We start from the raw sequence: 18,012 nt of genomic DNA, 5'->3' as shown, positions 1-18,012 counted from the left end.
GTATGTCTACTCCAGGTCAACACACTATACAATGCTTCTTTTAAATTTTACTTGTACGCACATTGGACTTACCCTGTCCACAGCATATACTGTTTTTGTGTTGAGCTTACAATATACATAGTATTTATCTTAAATTTTCTCGATTTGCCATGCCTAGGTATTTGTGTTTGCCTTCTATTTGTACATTATACTCTTTCCTATTGTTGCACAATTCTATTATCACTGCTGCTGAGGCTGCAGATTTCTCCATGCAGGACTAATAAAGGAATGTCTTATATCATTTTAACTGTGATATCCTTATGTATGCAAATTAATTAGGTCTACCTGTTCAACTGCTCATTGAAGCAGAAACACAATGCATTTAGGCATGGTCAAGAGCACACATAGAACAGTTCCAAATCAACTAGCAATTAGTTTAGTTTACTGTTGTAGATTTATTTATTTATTTAGGACTTATTTTGAGGTGTGAGTATAGGGTTATCAACAATGCCAAATTCTACTTTAACCTCTGGTTGTACTGGGAAGCTTCCAGAATACACTACTTTGAAAATAACACAAAATAAAACAGTTTCAAGCAAACGTTTGATCGATAGCAGTGGTCAACAACCTTTTTGAAGTCAAAATCATGCTTCCTATCAGACGAAAAGCAGACACAAAAGACGGAGTTAATGTGTCTGTTCAACACGTCTTCATGTTTTCAGCCAACTGAGCTATAGCTCAGAGATCCAAAAATGAAACTTTGTGCAATATGTGCCTCACAAGGTTTTCCCACACTCTCAAACCTGCAACAAAACCTGAAAATTCCTTAAAAATATTACAATACCCTGATTATCTGTAACATGTACAACAATTTTGATTATTTGCATTTTAATTTCACTCCATAATGTCCTTGCAAAATACCTTGTGGAACAGTTTCAATTAGCCTAGAATTTTGGGGAGGATTTATTCAGTCCCTCCAGAAATTTGTGATGACAGGATTTCAACAAATCTTCTATTGCGATTGAGGTCACATTTCCCATGATAATACCCGATTCACTTGTGTCCTCCATCTTTTATGTGTACAATTGCATCGTGACAAGGCTCAATGGCAGATGCATGTAGTTATTCTAAGATTTATTGTGCATTAAGTAGCAATGACAAGGCCAGATATCGAGAAAAGATCATACAGTGTGGGGGGATTGATCCCTACATCAATGTTCCGATAATCCTGTGAACTCGGACTACGGCAGCCCCTGCTCCAGCTACGGACGTCCCAGGTCCAGCTTCAGGTCTTGGAAAGGCGATTTCCTGTCAATCCGGACATCTCCTTGGAAGTGGTGCGGAAGGTCTGGGTGGTCAAGCAGGAGTCCGGTGGGCTAGGGATCAGTATTAAAGGGGGCCGGGAGAACCGCATGCCCATTCTCATCTCCAAGATCTTCCTGGGACTCGCCGGCGACCAGAGCAAAGCTCTGCAGGTCGGGGGCGCGATCCTGTCTGATGGGAACGACCTCCACGACGCGACGCATGACCTGGCGGTGCAGGCGCTGAAGAAGGCCGGCAGAGAGGTGACACTGGAGGTGAAGTATATTCGGGAAGTTTCTCTGTTGTTTAAGAAGCCATCCCTGGTGGCTGATTTGCCATGGGACATCGTTCGCCCACAGTCACCGAGCTACAGTGGTAGTGAGGACTCTGGCTCACTCAAACAAGGCAGCTCCTTGTCCTCTTCAAAAGACAGCATACTGTGGTTCTTTGCTGTAAAGAGGGACCCACTGCCCACTCCTGGCACTCGAGCAGAATTGTTAGAACACCCGACAACTGCGCATATAACTCCCATTTTGCACCTTGCTCAACGTTTGCCACCACCTTGTTGTTGTGTGGGCCGCTGAAGAGGAGGTACTGCTGGCCCACCACCACAAGATGGCGCCCTGCTTGAAGTGCGGGCTTCAAGCACGAGAGGGCCTCGGAGCGACCGGGAGTGACAGCTGTCACTCATCATCCGTACCAGCTGTCACTCATCCACTACACATCACCACCACCATAAAGGCCGGACTGCAACTCCACCTCCCCGCCGAGAAATCAGCTACCATTCAGGTAATTTCTCTGCTACACTTAACGCTGACTAATAGTCTGAACTTCTTTGCAGCCGTTTTCCTGTGGTGTTGCCTTATCTGTGGGATTGGCGTTTGGTGTGATCAGCGATGGCTTCGCTTCACACCCCAACCAGATAAGTGGTTAGACAGGAGCTGCACGAGTGTGTGATTGGAGGTGGAGGTGCTCCCTCCTAAATAAACACTGACTGTGGGATTACTGAGTGTGCGAACTCACACTCATCAGTACTATCTCTGTTCTCTGCCAGCAGTACCGGGTCTGACTGCTGAAGACAGTGGCCACCTGGGGCGCAGGGCTTGGCGGCTCCGGTGTTCTTCAGATCCATTGGTGGTGGAAGCTGTGTGGGATCCGGCTCTTCTCTCGCCAGACGTCTTCTATCGTCGAGCCTGCCCACACGTCACCTTGTGTATAAATGACATTCCACCATATTGTTATTGTCTGTACTTCGTTGTGCGATTCACAACATTAAATTGTTACTTTTTGGCTTATCCATTGTCCGTTCATTAACGCCCCCTGTTGTGGGTCCGTGTCATGACACTTTCACAACACTTGTTGTACATCAAAGATGGTGGACACTAGCTTATCATGGGAAATCCGTGACGTCAGTGCAAGCCACCTATTAATTAAACAAATATTTTAACCATACATCAAAGTATTTCTAGATATAGGGCTATATATCCATCTCTCTCTCTCTCTCTCTCTCTCTCTCTCTCTCTCTCTCTCTCTCTCTCTCTCTCTCTCTCTATATATATATATATTTGTACATGTATATTGGTTGAATTTTTTGTTTAACTAATTGTTGAAATCCCAGCATAGCAAATTTCTGTACGGTCTGTTTAGTGTTTTCTTTGCAGGACACACTCTCACACATAGAGCTCAGTCACAGCTGAGACTGTTAATGAGATTCTGCCATCAAAACAACACATCTGTGATTCCAAACATTCCATTAATGTTCAGATGAAAATATTCAAGCACAGAATAAAGAACGTTCTTCTATGTTAAGCTCGTGGATCCAGAAACACAGTAAACTGTGACAGGGGCAGACATTAGCGTGCGTGCGTGTGTGTGTGTGCGTGTATTATTGAGTGAGACACAGACAAGCAGACTGATCAACGAATCTTCTCTTTTTAAAAAAAAAATAAAATCCACTTTGGGGTCTATCTGGATTTCCATACATCTGTGTGTTATAAAAGTATGACCCCTAAAGACTATACTTCCTAGTGCACTTCTAAAAAGGCCAATTAAACCTCAAGATTCTAAACTAGTCTACTTAAATACAAATAGAATCTTAATACAAATGCAGTACTTCACAGAAGTAGACTTAATGAATGGATACTCTTGGCTTACTTGTTTTTTGTCAGGGATTACACTATCGCAGTGTGTACCAACAACAACAGCAACTGTCTTGCGAGGCTGAGTGAAACCAAACCAGATAAACAGTGTTTTCCAAACAATTCATTTAAATGAAATAGTGCACATCATGGTAAAAGGCTACGTTATTTATTTACATCCTCCTCCACAATACTGGCACAGATTCCTAAGCCTTTCCTAATGGAACAGAAGAGTATCAAAACAAACAACTGAGTGGCATCCAGGGAAGATTGCCAGTTAGGCAGTGTTAAAAGACCCACCTTAAATCTTCCTTCCTCTGAACAGTGAGATAAATCTCATAGATCTTTCCTCTGGGGATGGCCTCGGGAGGAATGAGCAGACTGATTCCTAATGCAAATAACAACAAAGGGAGAGAGGGGGATGAGCGGGATGGGGGGGGGGACAGACTCATTTGTTCTGACTCAACAACGCTTTTGTCATTGCACAAAAGAAGCCGGCTCAACAAAACTGCACTGCTGCAAAAACAAAAAACAAATCTATTCTGAAGGTCAGAGGCACCCTTTGTCAGGTACGGGAGATGCAAATATCTACACCGGTAGCTCAGGCGGCACACGTCCCCACGGTCAACAATTAGCAGAGACAAAAGCACACGATGCATCGCAGTATAAATGTCCCCCGTCTGCCGCCGAGTAGATAATTGAGCCCGTGGAACAGACTGCTCCAGGAAAATTGCACTTCCCCATGAGAGTGTTGGAATGTACCTTGGAGATTAGTAAGAGCTATTGAGGTAGTTTGAGTGTTGTGTTGTGGGTTCTCATGTCAAAATCACCCACTTAGAATCCTATTTAAAATACAGTGCCAACAGTGACTGCGTGATGCAATCTTAACAGCCGCTGGATTACAAACAGGATCTATTCAACATAAAGGAACATGTTTGAATAAGATGAAGGTGCCCGAGTGCTTGATGCCCCATCTGGATCTATAAACCATGACCTGTAAAACTGTTAAATGCCAACATATCTCTGCTGGGTAGATTAGCGGGCTGACATCGTCCTGCCCATAAGAGAAGATGGGTGTTAATATAAGACATTATATACAACACTGAGTGATAGTGAAATAATACACAGAAAAAATACCACCTCTTTCACAAGAAAAGGAAATACTGACATAGTCACTAAATGTGGGCAATGCACAAAAAGCCAAGTGAAAGCTGTGCTGCTTAGTGTAATTACAAAATTTCTGCACACAGATAATGTACATTTAAAAAGGAAAAGATGGGAGTTAGGATGGCAGACCTTTATCAGACTGCTCTTCAAAGGTTTATTCCAGGAACATTTTAGATTACGCGGTATTTGGCTTCATATCACTGCATCCCTTAACATTTGTTGTGTAGGAGTAGCTCAGTGACGCAGCATGTAAATGTGCTTATCTTTTTTTATTTGAGTTATTTGGCCTATTTTTTTGTATTTGCAGTATTCCTCCAACTTAGTAAGAACATTGGGTCTGACATGGAAAAGAAGCAATTCAACTTTGGACGAGACACGCAAAATGAGGTGGAGCAATGAAAAATAAAAGTTCCTTTCAGTGTTTGACAGGGTGTGATAAAGCAACACATTTTTACAAAACTAGAAAAGCTCAGCTTTCCCACTTAAGGTCAGGTCTGGGGGCATGCACCTGCACCACATGTTGCCACATCCAACACACTATGGAACTGGATTGGTCCTGGATAGCAACCAACCAGGCACAACTGGGCTATCCCCACCTCTTCAAAGGAACCATCTATCTCAGGTGAAACATGGACATCCCCTTGGCTTTCTCCAGCCGCTGAAGTCCTGGACATTGAGGCACCTGAATGCTGGATCATGCACAGAGAAAAGTACATGGCCAAAATATTGCAGCTGATGTTCCCTCACAAAGAAAGTGGTTCTCCTCATCTGTGTCTCCTTAGTTAATTGTTCACTGGACACAAAGTCATTCCAGTAGTACCCAAGGAACCTCTGAAGAGACCTAATACATCTAGTCGTTGCTCTAAGTCATAGATTACCTCCTTCCAGTGACCTCATGACTCCTTAAGCTCTTCCCAGGCAGTTCTCATTCTCAGAGGCTGAGGACCCAGAGACATGAATGTCACTGCTGAGATTAGTGGACGTCTCTATAAGTTTAACACATTGTCACACGTTTGATGATGAGTCCAGAAAGTCAATGAAGTCTTGGTTAGTCTTGATCCAGGACAATCTTCACAAAGATGACTGCATTGATTGCAAAGTCCAGAAAACCTTCCTCAGCTTATCTTCGATGCCCTCTAACTGCAACTAAACATATTATGATCAGTTTTAGATAAATTTATACATTAATTTGCAATACTGCCATAAATCCAGAGTGTGAACCAAACCATTTTGTATGCCACCCTTACTTGCACAGTTTCTTCTGAGTTCATGGCTGCTTGGTGGCTTCCCTCACTAGTCTCCCTGTTGCATTCAGTTATAGAGAACTGCTTCCTCAAGATAGATTTACCATATAGTACCATACTGATTGGGTTTCTTTATGACTGATGTAAATCAGGGGTCGCCAACTCTGCTCCTGAAGGTCACCTGCCCTATGTGTTCTCTAAGTCTCCCTGCTCAATCCACCACTAATTAACTAAGTCAGGTGTACTCAATACTCATGCAATCAAGATCTAGGAAACACCAGACTTGACGAACAAGCTGTGGTTACAACAGGCAGACGTGGAAAACATGCACGCCAGGTGATCTCCAGGAGACAACGCCCATTCAGAAGACATAGTAGATGACTACTTTTGAGAGTCTGAGACGGACAAGTTATCAAACTACCTGACTGACAATCAGGACCCACTGCAGTTTGGTTGGGTGGTGGCTACAGCAATGCACAGCACGATTGTTTTCTTAGTCCTGACCTGACCTTTCAAATTAGGAAAGTGTATCTTGGAAAAAGCTTTTAGAAACAAAAATCCTCACCTGTGTTGGGGATGGTTAGCCTCCCTCCCAGAAAGTTGAATGTTCCATAAGAGGTGTTGGCTACATCATGGGGCATCGTTTTAAAGTAGCTCTGAGTGGACAACCTGCTCACAAACTCAGCAGGATCAGAGTTAAGCTTGCCATTGTGCAGGGTGTGGGAACCATTAGGAAGAGGGTCCAGAAGGGGCCCGTTGGTCATTGAAAACTTTCCACTAGTGTCATGACGCGAGCGCAGGGTGCCCTGGTAACTGGTGGTAGTAGTGGTTAGATCAGGCTGGATAGTAAGCAAATGGGAATTCTCTGTTGGAATAAAAACCAGACAAAAGAAAATGTGTGACTCTCTTCATTGAGACATCACAGACTTCACACTCTCTGAAGCTGTGACAACACAATGCAAAAAAGTGAAACAGAGGAAAAGACACATGATGAACAAAACAATGAGTCACTCTGTTGGAAATATAAACACTCATCCGTTCACACCGACAATACACAAACACATTCCACCCAAAAGCAGTCATTTCTGCTGCCATCTCTCTCTCAGTCCCTCTTTAGTAACTGCACAATCAGTGCAAAACACAACTCGGATACAGCTTAGCACCGGGAATGTATAAAGGTTTCTTTCATGGTGAATCACAAGTGCCGCAGCCCAGTTCCCATCTCTTTACAGTTGTATTTCTATTCCTCTCAGAGGCCACACACAGGCAGTAAACAGAATGGGTACATTTCCTGACAATGAGGTGCTGGAGAGACATAATGTGTCAGGCAGACAGTTTGTGAACCACACGTCTTGCTTAGACTACAAACCGCTGTAAACACATTCACATTCACCAGCTCCACGACCACAAACAAACAGGACCAACGGTACATGCAGATGAGTGCTGCACGGTCACAGCGGACAGATGAATGGACCAATGGATGCACAGTGGAGGGTAAAACAAAGAACAGTGTCCTACTGCTGTGGGGGAGAGGCCTGCGTGGCCGCGGTGCCCACACACCTGGCTTACTGGGCTTGATGCCCATGGGCTGGAAGCCAGTGGTGAGGATGGAGGAGTCGGCTACGTCGGCGTCCAGGCCTTCCTTCTTACGCCGGTAGACCAGCACCACCACGATCAGCAGCAGAGTCAGACACAGAGCCACTGCCACAATGCCCACGTAGAGTGCCACATCCTCGGTCCCGGACACAGCTGCTGGCCCAGAAACAGAATCAAAACATAGTAAGCAAAGTTTGATTTGTAGCTGAATGGATGAAACATTTCCACAGGTGTTAGATAATAAGAACACAGAGTAATATAATGTATGTAAGCAGAGATTTGATGGTACTGGCTAATAGACACAAAGCTGAGAGTTATATTGTGAAGTGAACATCTTTGTTTAAAAAAAAAAAAAATGCAGCAAGTGAAGCGCTAGATAAATGAGTCCATCAGTCCACCAGTTTAAGACAATAACTTAAAAACAATAAATGCTATTATCCTTTAACTCACCAAATTAAAATGGTACATCATGAGGACAAACCAGATCAATCTAAAAAGCATCTTTGTTTTTCTTATGTAATAAGATGTGACTGCCATCTCCTGGATAATTAGGAGATGAAGGATTGATGATGGATTAGGAGCAGGTGTGGTAATCAGTGAGAGCACAGAAAAAAAGCACTAAATCGGAGAAGTAAGCCCTCACCTTCTGATTCTTTCACAGTGGTTACATTTTAAAACTCAAACACGGTTCTACCGCCACAAAGGAATCGAGAGTGAGGGATATGGTATTGTGTGATACACACAATGAATCGGGTTGGTGCGTGTGGGAGTTCAACTGTCAACCCCACTGAGGTCCTTAGACTGGGTCTCATTAACATAAGATCACTGTCCTCAAAATCATTGTTGATTAATGATTTAATTATTGATCATCACTTAGATATGATTGGGTTATGTGAAACCTGGCTTAAACCTACATCTGTCCTCCTCGTAAATGAAGCCTGCCAACCAGCATATGCATTTACTTACGTCCCTCGTGATGCGAAGCAAGGTGGGGGTGTTGCTCCTATTTATAAATCTAGGTTTAGCTTATTAGCTGTTGGGGGTCACAAATATAACTTGTTTGAGCATCTGAATCTCCACTCTGCTCAGGATATTACGCATTGCCAAGGTCAGAAGAATAAAAATCAGCTGTATTACTTTGTCACTGCATATAGGCCTCCTGGCCCATATTCTGAATTCTTAGATGAATTTGGTTCGCTCATCTCTAACTTGTCAACTAGTGCAGATAACATTCTGATCACTGGTGACTTTAACATTCATATAAATAAGCCTTCTAATCCCCTCTTCAAATCATTTATGGAAATTGTGAATGCATTAGGATTTCGGCAATGCATTCGGGATTCGACGTACATTAGTGGAAATACCCTGGATCTGGTTCCTGCACATGGTATTGCTGTCACGAATATTGACATCATGCCTCTTGCATCAGTGGTCTCTGATCACTCACTTATTAAGTTTACAGTTTTGCTGCCGTGTTTAGTGGAACAACAACCTTATTTATCACTGCAGCGATGCATCAACTCCTCAACTAAGACTGAACAAGTACAAAGTGGACCTACTACTCTGATTTGATCAACAAAAACAAGCATAACTCAAAGTTCTTGTTCGACATGGTGGCGACACTTATTCATGGACAACCACCTGTACCTCGCTCTCCTTTTACAGCACAAGATTTCCTGGATTACTTTGAGAAGAAAACAGATGACATTAGGTTGAACATATCCCAGCATGCCTTAACTCAGCCACTACACCCTGCTATTGAGGTGGGTGCCACTACTCAGGTATTACCTAGATTTACAGAATTTGATAGTATCTCTCTAGGCATGTTGACAAAACTCGTAACATCAACAAAAAGCACAACCTGTTTATTTGATCCTATACCAACAAAACTGTTTAAGGACCTGTGGCCCACTCTTGGGCCGATTGTGCAGGAAATGATTAATCTTTCTTTAACTTCTGGATCTGTTCCTAAATGTTTCAAATCTGCAGTGATTAAACCATTCCTTAAGAAACTTAATCGTGACCCTAATGTATTGAAAAACTATCGGCTGATATCAAATCTATCATTTTGCTCTAAAATTCTGGAAAAAGTGGTGTCACGGCAGCTCGTAGACTATCTTAGTGAGAATAATATCTCACCCATATTGGCCTCTCTTCATTGGCTTCCTGTTAATTCTAGAATAGAATTTAAAATTCTTCTTCTTACTTATAAGGTTTTGAATAATCAGGTCCCATCTTATCTTAGGGACCTCGTAGTACCATACCACCCCAATAGAGCGCTTCGCTCTCAGACTGCAGGCTTACTTGTAGTTCCTAGGGTTTGTAAGAGTAGAATGGGAGGCAGAGCCTTCAGCTTTCAGGCTCCTCTCCTGTGGAACCAGCTCCCAATTCAGATCAGGGAGACAGACACCCTCTCTACTTTTAAGATTAGGCTTAAAACTTTCCTTTTTGCTAAAGCTTATAGTTAGGGCTGGATCAGGTGACCCTGAACCATCCCTTAGTTATGCTGCTATAGACGTAGACTGCTGGGGGGTTCCCATGATGCACTGTTTCTTTCTCTTTTTGCTCTGTATGCACCACTCTGCATTTAATCATTAGTGATCGATCTCTGCTCCCCTCCACAGCATGTCTTTTTCCTGGTTCTCTCCCTCAGCCCCAACCAGTCCCAGCAGAAGACTGCCCCTCCCTGAGCCTGGTTCTGCTGGAGGTTTCTTCCTGTTAAAAGGGAGTTTTTCCTTCCCACTGTAGCCAAGTGCTTGCTCACAGGGGGTCGTTTTGACCGTTGGGGTTTTACATAATTATTGTATGGCCTTGCCTTACAATATAAAGCACCTTGGGGCAACTGTTTGTTGTGATTTGGCGCTATATAAAAAAATTGATTGATTGATTGATAATCTCTTTGAGCCACTACAGTCTGCTTTTAGAAAATATCATTCCACAGAGATGGCTCTCACTAAAGTGGTGAATGATCTTCTGCTTACAATGGATTTGGACACCACTACGGTTCTGTTGCTGTTAGATCTCAGTGCTGCGTTTGATACAGTGATTCATCATATTCTACTTGATAGGCTGGAAAATCATTTTGGGATTACTGGGAGTGCCCTTGCATGGCTGAAGTCATACTTGACCAGTCGTTCTCACTGTGTTTTGTACAGTAACACTACCTCTAACCTTAGTGACATGAAATTTGGGGTTCCACAGGGGTCTGTCTTAGGCCCCCTGCTTTTCTCCCTTTATATAGCACCCCTTGGGCACATATTGCGGCATTTTGGGATTACCTTTCACTGCTATGCAGATGATACTCAGTTATATATGCCGATAACTGCTGGTAATCTCTTTCACATAAAATCCTTAGAAGATTGCCTTTCAGCAGTGAGAAGTTGGATATCTAGAAACTTCCTACTTTTAAACTCTGATAAGACTGAAATGATGGCTCTTGGTCCAGTGAGACATCGGCTGTTGTGTGGGCCGCTGAAGAGGAGGTACTGCTGGCCCACCACCACCAGAGGGCACCCTGCCTAGAGTGCGGGCTCCAGGCACAAGAGGGCGCTGCCGCCTCACAGGAGCAGCCGGGGTGACAGCTGTCACTTATCACCTATGACAGCTGTCACCAATGATCTGATCATCATTTGTATATCAGCAAGACGACATCTCCACCTCTTTGCCGAGATATCGCTCTTCTTAGGAGGTAACGTACTCAGCCGTTGTGTTGTCTTTCAGACAATAAACATTGTTGCTTTGTGTTTTGACAGTAGTCAGTGAGTACTTGCAGCTGGAGACTGAGTTGGACTTTTCACCAACCTTTTTGATAAGTACTCATACTCCTGCACATACCAGTTTTCTGTTGAGAGGTGGAGGTGGATTTCCCACCATAAGTGTTGCTGGGTGTAAACGCACCCACATCTAACTGTTTTTGCTCCTTGCCAGCAGTACCAGATCCGACAAGCGGAGGCAGTGGCCACCTGGGAGTTCGGGACTTGGCGGCTCCAGTATTCCCGGGGTTCGGTGGCAGAGGAAATCGTGTGGTTCCGGTTCTGCTTTGGACAGACGTCTCTTATCTTCGAGCCTGCCCACATGACACATTCTGTGAATTGACTTCATTGCATTCTATTGTGATCTGCCGTGTTTGTTGTGCTCATTCACAACAGTAAAGTGTTATTATTTGACTTCCTCCATTGTCCGTTCATTTGCGCCCCCTGTTGTGGGTCCGTGTTCCTACACTTTCACAACATCGGCATCAATTTGACCAGTTAACACTCAGCCTAGGCTCGTGTGTCATACATCACACTGACAAAGTGAGGAACCTTGGGGTAATTTTTGATCCTTCGTTGTCCTTTGGTCTCCACATTACAAATACTACTAGGACTGCTTTCTTCCACCTGCGAAATATAGCAAAGATTCGTCCCATCCTGTCTATGGCTGATGCTGAGACCCTGATCCATGCGTTCATCTCTTCTAGATTGGAATACTGCAATGTTCTATTTTCTGGTTTACCGCAGTCTAGCATTAGGGCTCTTCAGTTGGTTCAAAATGCTGCAGCCAGACTTTTGACAAGAAGCAGAAAGTTTGACCACATTACACCCATTTTGGCGTCTCTTCAGTCCCAGTGAGATCAGATTTTAAGGTTCTGCTACTAACCTATAAAATTATTCATGGACTGGCACCTCCCTACCTAGCTGACCTAATTAAACCTTACGTACCAGCCCTGGCTTTACGTTCTCAGGGTGCAGGACTACTTTGTGTCCCTAGGGTGAATAAGAAGTCTGCGGGTCACAGAGCTTTCCTCTTATCGTGCCCCTGTTCTGTGGAATGGTCTCCCCTCAATAAAACAATCAGATTCTGTGGAGACTTTCAAGTCCAGACTTAAGACACACTTCTTTTCCCTTTCATATGGCTAGCATACTGGTACAGTTTTGTTTTTTACTTTTTTAATTCATGTTATTAGTAATTGGAGTGGGCCGCGGCCTCAACTTTAGCTAAATTCTGGGTCTTTTAGTGAAGCTTAGGGCTAGCGGCCGGCGATCACCTTAGTATTTCTTCTGTTTTTCTTGTTGATTAATGCTGGCAAATTATACAGTATTTTTTGTCTTTTTGGTGCCTGATTCTGTTTTTTCTCTGTTAAGGTGCAGCTCCATCCAGAGATGGGAGTTGTATTTGTGTTGGCGACCCTGCTGTCCTGTGCACCAACAGCAATTCTTGTATATTCGTCCATGAATTGTTCTGTGAATTGTTTCTGTAATTTATGTTTGTAGCATGGCCCAAGCAGAGGGTCACCCCTTTGAGTCTGGTCTGCTTGAGGTTTCTTCCTCAGAGGGAGTTTTTCCTTACCACTGTTGCTCTGGGGGTTGGTAAGGTTAGACCTTACCTGTGTGAAGTGCCTTGAGACAACTCTTGTTGTGATTTGGTGCTATATAAAGGAAAATAAAATAAATAAATAAATAAATAAATAAAACATTTATTTAAATTAAATTATTTAATTAAACATTAAATCATTAAATCTTATTATTTTATGTTGTGTTATTATGTCTACTGTTTGGTGAGTTTTCATGACACATTTAAGATCATGTTATGTTTATGCATGTATGAATGTGTTCTACTCCTGGCTGCACAACAAATTGCCCCCCGAGGGGATAATAAAGACACCTTGATACCTTGAATCAGTTTAAGACAAATTCCTACATTAGTTTGCAATACTACCATAAATCCAGAGTGTAAACCAAACAATTTTGTATGCCACCCTTACCCTATTATACCAAAACAAAATAAAACAAACAAACAAGCAAAAACAACAACAAAAACACAAAAATACAAGAAAATTGGTGATAGTGGGAAATAATCTTCAGTCAGGTATACTCGACATTTACAAATCTGCTAGTCTGCTAGTATGACTGGTTCCTGCATGAGGCCTAGTGTGCTGGCATGCTTTACGCCACATTTTGATGCCATATCTTCTTTACCTAAATATTTTACTTTACAAGAAATACTTAAAAGTGGTATGTGAAGGTTTTGCTTTGAGTATCTACTTAAAAGCATAAAACGTTATCCTTGCTTTATGCATAATTCTGTTCAATTTTGTCCTTGACTATGTACGTAAAAAGTAAAACAAAGGTTAGACAACCTTCTTGACTTTAAATAGCTTTAAAAACTTCAGTTTCATTGTCAAGTCCTGGACTGTTGAAAAGAATCTTTGGTTTTCTAAAGCAGATTCTCAGCATTAGCTTATGTCACTGCTGCAATGGATAAATAAATGCTAGGAGTTCTTTCTTTCCTTGCCTTTCTTTAATGCTCACAATGCCGCCCCCACGAGTGAATGCAAAAAAATGAAGGATTTAGTTTAGGAATTCGAGCACATTTTACTGTACATCTCTCTCTCTCTCTCTCTCTGTCTCTTGCTCCCTTTTCTCTCAAATGCAAGGAAATGTCTTTCTCTCAAAAACACTGTACTGTATGAAGATGACAGCTAACCCCAGAGAAACATCAGTGTGTGTGTGACTTTGTGTGCATGTATTTCTGAGCATTTTGCAGGAGAATGGGATTTTTCTATGGCTGCCTCTGCTTGGAGAATTTGGTGGCGGAGGTGGTGTATGCACCAGGGGCCTTTGTGGAGGGCCATTGTCCCAGGGAACCATGGGGGCGTCGTGCTGTCAGATGAACACAGTTGAAGATGGGACCACTCCCAAGCATGGCTTTGAGAGAACGAGAACGATGCCAAAGGTTGAAGTAGTGAAGGATGGTGTGTGGTGAGTCGACGGCAAGAACACACGTGCAGGGATGAAAAAAAAACAAAGTGAGAGAATGACAAGACAAGAAAGACAAGGAAGAGAGAGCATGTGCCTGTGACTGACAGCATGCGAGATTTGAATTTCAACAAAAACACATCCAAAAGGTTTGACTCAATCTGATGAGATATGACATGATGCGATGAGTATCTCTAGACACAAACTGTGCTCCAAACCCCGGAAACAGCAATGTGACAACTTTTAATTGGTGTTAGTGAATCTGTGACATGAAATTAAATTAAATTAGCAGACCGCTAATAACTTTAATTGAAAACAAGGGGAAATGGTCACATAATACTTTTTAATACTCTCGTTCTTTCTGTCCTCACTTACTCTCATCTCTATTCACCTCTTTTCATCTATTTGTCCTTGCCTTCTCCTTTTTCCTTTGAAAAATCCATTTATTTGCACAAAGCCGTCTGACATACCCAGGTATTTAAGAGAAATGCCAGAATCTATTTCATGGGTGATTATCTCAGTGCAATCTGATACCTTAAGTAGCAGGATTATACGTAGTCCAGCTGTATAGCGGCAGATCGTAATGCCAGAGATGTCTTGACATGTAATCAATTGCGTATGATGGGCTGAAGATAAACACGAGATCGTGTGTTTTGTTCTTAACATCGCGGATCCATCCACAGAACACTTAAGGCATCAAGAGTCTTATGGGACATGGCCTCCCCCACTCCTCACCCCATCCATTTACCTGTCTGTGCCTCCCTTCTCAGCTATTTCCACAAGTTTTAGAGGAGGTTGAGAAACTAAAGTAGTCAGTAGTAGAAATAAAATTTTCTGAGAGAGGAACATGACAGTTTTGAGCAACTGTCTGTTACCTTTATGTGGCTGGGTATACATATCTAAAAAAACAAAACTATTTTCCAAGTCTTAACAAAGTGTAACAAATGAGGGTTAAAAACATGAAATACTGAAGATAAAGTAAATGCCGATTTTGTTAGTTTCTGTGCAATACTAATATGTGGTACTGACTACTGTACTACTGGTACTACTACAACTGTCAAAAAGCATCACTGCTGTTGCAAGATTTTCACAACATTGAATGTCACTTGGCATATGTAACGCAGTATCTGCCAATACGTTACATGATGTTTAACTTCTGTTTTTAGCATGGATGTCAGGGGATGAAAAAAATGTAATTAATTACATACTTTGTGACTAAATAATCAAAATTAATCATATATAAATTGTTCACACACACACACAAAAAAGCAATCTATCACAAGTAGGTAGGTCAACCTGCACAGAGCAGATTACACCAGACAGGAAGCAAATTTTCAAAATAAAGCACTGTGCAGCCTACAAATCACATTCATATTATTAATAATCACAACCAGACCCAGCATCATGGGCGGGCCTTAAGGTGCCTTGCCTGCTCTCGGAGTCATTTGGGACCACCCTGAACGGATGAGCCTGTCAGTCACCCGCCAACCACAACAATAATAATAATAATAATAAAAATCCGCAGGCTACCATGATTACAATTTGTATAAATTTCCAAGATAGAAGATTCATAATAATAATGATAAATAAAATATGGAGTATTTATTAGGCTATAGCCTAATAGTCATCAGGTACACATACAGAGACAGACGCAGCTGCAGCAGGTGCTACCCCAGCAACCCGACCACAAGTCCAACTTTACTGCATGACCATATATGGCACACATATACTACAAATAGAATCTGAAACAAAATAGAAACAATATTCATGACCAGTGTGTCAAAAGACATACAGGCCAAGGAAACAAAACAAAGCAACCCCAGGAATATCTTTATTAATAGCTTAAATGACATGTTTTCTCCAGTGGGACAGGAGAAGACACAAAATCAATGTATCTCTTATTGTGTGGGCATAAATTCTCAGAGTTTTGCGAGAACTGGCGGGAGTGTAACACACACATTGTGTTGTGTGGGCCGCCAGAAGAGGAGGTACTGCTGGCCCACCACCAGAGGGCGCCCTGCCTGAAGTGCGGGCTTCAGGCACGAGAGGGCGCTGCCGCCATGGACACAGCCGGGGGTGACAGCTGTCGCTCATTACCTCTTGACAGCTGTCACCCATCTACTCAACATCATCTCACTCCATAAAGACCAGACGTCATCTCCACCTCGTTGCCGAGATATCATACTTCATAGGAGGTAATACTCTCAGCCTTTTTGTGAGATTTGTAACTCTATTATTGTGAGAATTTGCAGGAGAACCGGTCGTTTGTGAGGAGGCTGTGCAAGACGGCGCTCCTTTTCAGCTGAGACCGCTGCAACATATTGAATGAGAGGTGGAGGTGGCATTCCCACCGTTGTTGTTACTGGGTGTACACACACCCACACTTGACTGTCTTTGTTCTTCGCCAGCAGTACCAGATCCGACAGTCGGGGACGGTGATCACCTGGGAATTCGGGACTTGGCGGCTCCAGTATTCACCAGGTTCTGGGGCGGCGGAAATCGTGTGGATCCGGCTCTTCTCAGGACAGACGTCTTCTATCCTCGAGCCTGCCCACACGTCACCTCTGTGTATTGACTGTTATGATATTCTGTGATTGTCTGTATGTTCGTTGTGCACATTCACAACATTAAATTGTTACTTTTTGGCTCATCTATTGACCGTTCATTTGCGCCCCCTGTTGTGGGTCCGTGTCACTACACTTTCCCAACAGGATATCTCGGCCAGCGTCATGGACTCCGAGGGGCGTCACCCGGCTGTTGAACGACCAATGGGAGAGCAGGGAGCGCAGGCGTCTGCAGGAGACGTGATTGGTGAGCTGCAGCACATTCTCACCGCCTTTACGGCTCGGTTGGATCAAATGACTGAGCAAAACATCCTCCTGAACCGCAGGGTGGAGGCTCTCTCCGCACAGATGGCGGCGAGCACTCAGGGCGCTGCTGCAGCTCGTCCTCCTGCCGACCCTGTGCAGGATATAAACGTTCCAGTGGTGGTTCAACAACCCCTCCCACCATCCCCTGAAGCATACATAAGCCCTCCTGAGCCGTACGGGGGTTGTGTGGAGACGTGCGCGGACTTTCTTATGCAGTGTTCGCTCGTCTTCGCACAACGTCCCGTCATGTACGCGTCAGATGCTAGTAAAATAGCTTATGTGATTGCTTTGCTTCGGGGTAAAGCACGCGCCTGGGCTACGGCGCTCTGGGAACAGAACTCACGGTTGTTATCAGCATACACTGGGTTTGTGGGGGAGTTCAGAACAGTGTTTGATCACCCTAACAGAGGAGAGACCGCTTCAACCGTGCTGCTGTCAATGAGACAGGGACGTGAGAGAGCAGCCGCTTATGCAGTCAACTTCCGCATCGCGGCTGCGAGGTCCAGCTGGAATAACGTTGCGCTCCGCGCCGCCTTCGTAAACGGACTGTCGTTGGTTCTGAAGGAGCAGCTGGTAGCTAAGGAGGAACCGCGGGATTTAGATGGGCTTATCGATCTCGTTATACGGTTAGACAATCGGTTGGAGGAACGCCGTCGGGAGCGAGGCGAAGGACGTGACCGGATACGCGCCGCCCCTCTCCCTTCCGGGTTCGATAAGGCGCCGCCCTCCCCACGCTCCACAGCCGCAGCGCTTTGTGGGGCAACAGCTCCCCCTGCTGACGTTGTTAGGGAAACGCACAGGGCCAAAATGGGGAGGCTGATCCGTGGAGAGTGTTTTCTCTGCAGCTCAACTGAGCACACACAGAGAAACTGCCCCAAACGGCCAAAACGACAACAACCGCCCTTAGAGACTGGGCTAAGGAGGGGTCAAACCATTCAAGTGAGACACACACAAATTGCCACACGACTCCCAGTCACAA

General features: G+C 43.7%; 1 protein-coding gene across 5 annotated transcripts in view; it reads right to left on the bottom strand.

The window, feature by feature from the left end:
- unc5a (unc-5 netrin receptor A) overlaps positions 1–18,012 on the bottom strand; it is a 566,462-nt gene that overhangs the window by 61,753 nt on the left and 486,697 nt on the right. For 3 of the 5 annotated variants that reach the window (XM_034181446.1, XM_034181448.1, XM_034181449.1), the window contains 3 exons: positions 7,349–7,579; positions 6,396–6,695; positions 3,720–3,807 (listed from right to left, as the gene is read on the bottom strand). In XM_034181446.1, the coding sequence (XP_034037337.1) occupies positions 3,720–3,807; positions 6,396–6,695; positions 7,349–7,579 (619 nt within the window). The remainder of the gene's footprint in view (positions 1–3,719; positions 3,808–6,395; positions 6,696–7,348; positions 7,580–18,012) is intronic. The other 2 variants (XM_034181447.1, XM_034181450.1) reach the window with 1 other exon arrangement.

This window comes from Thalassophryne amazonica, chromosome 11, assembly GCF_902500255.1.
Source record: "Thalassophryne amazonica chromosome 11, fThaAma1.1, whole genome shotgun sequence".
Lineage (NCBI taxonomy): Eukaryota > Metazoa > Chordata > Actinopteri > Batrachoidiformes > Batrachoididae > Thalassophryne > Thalassophryne amazonica.
This window is presented reverse-complemented; position numbering and strand designations above follow the sequence as displayed.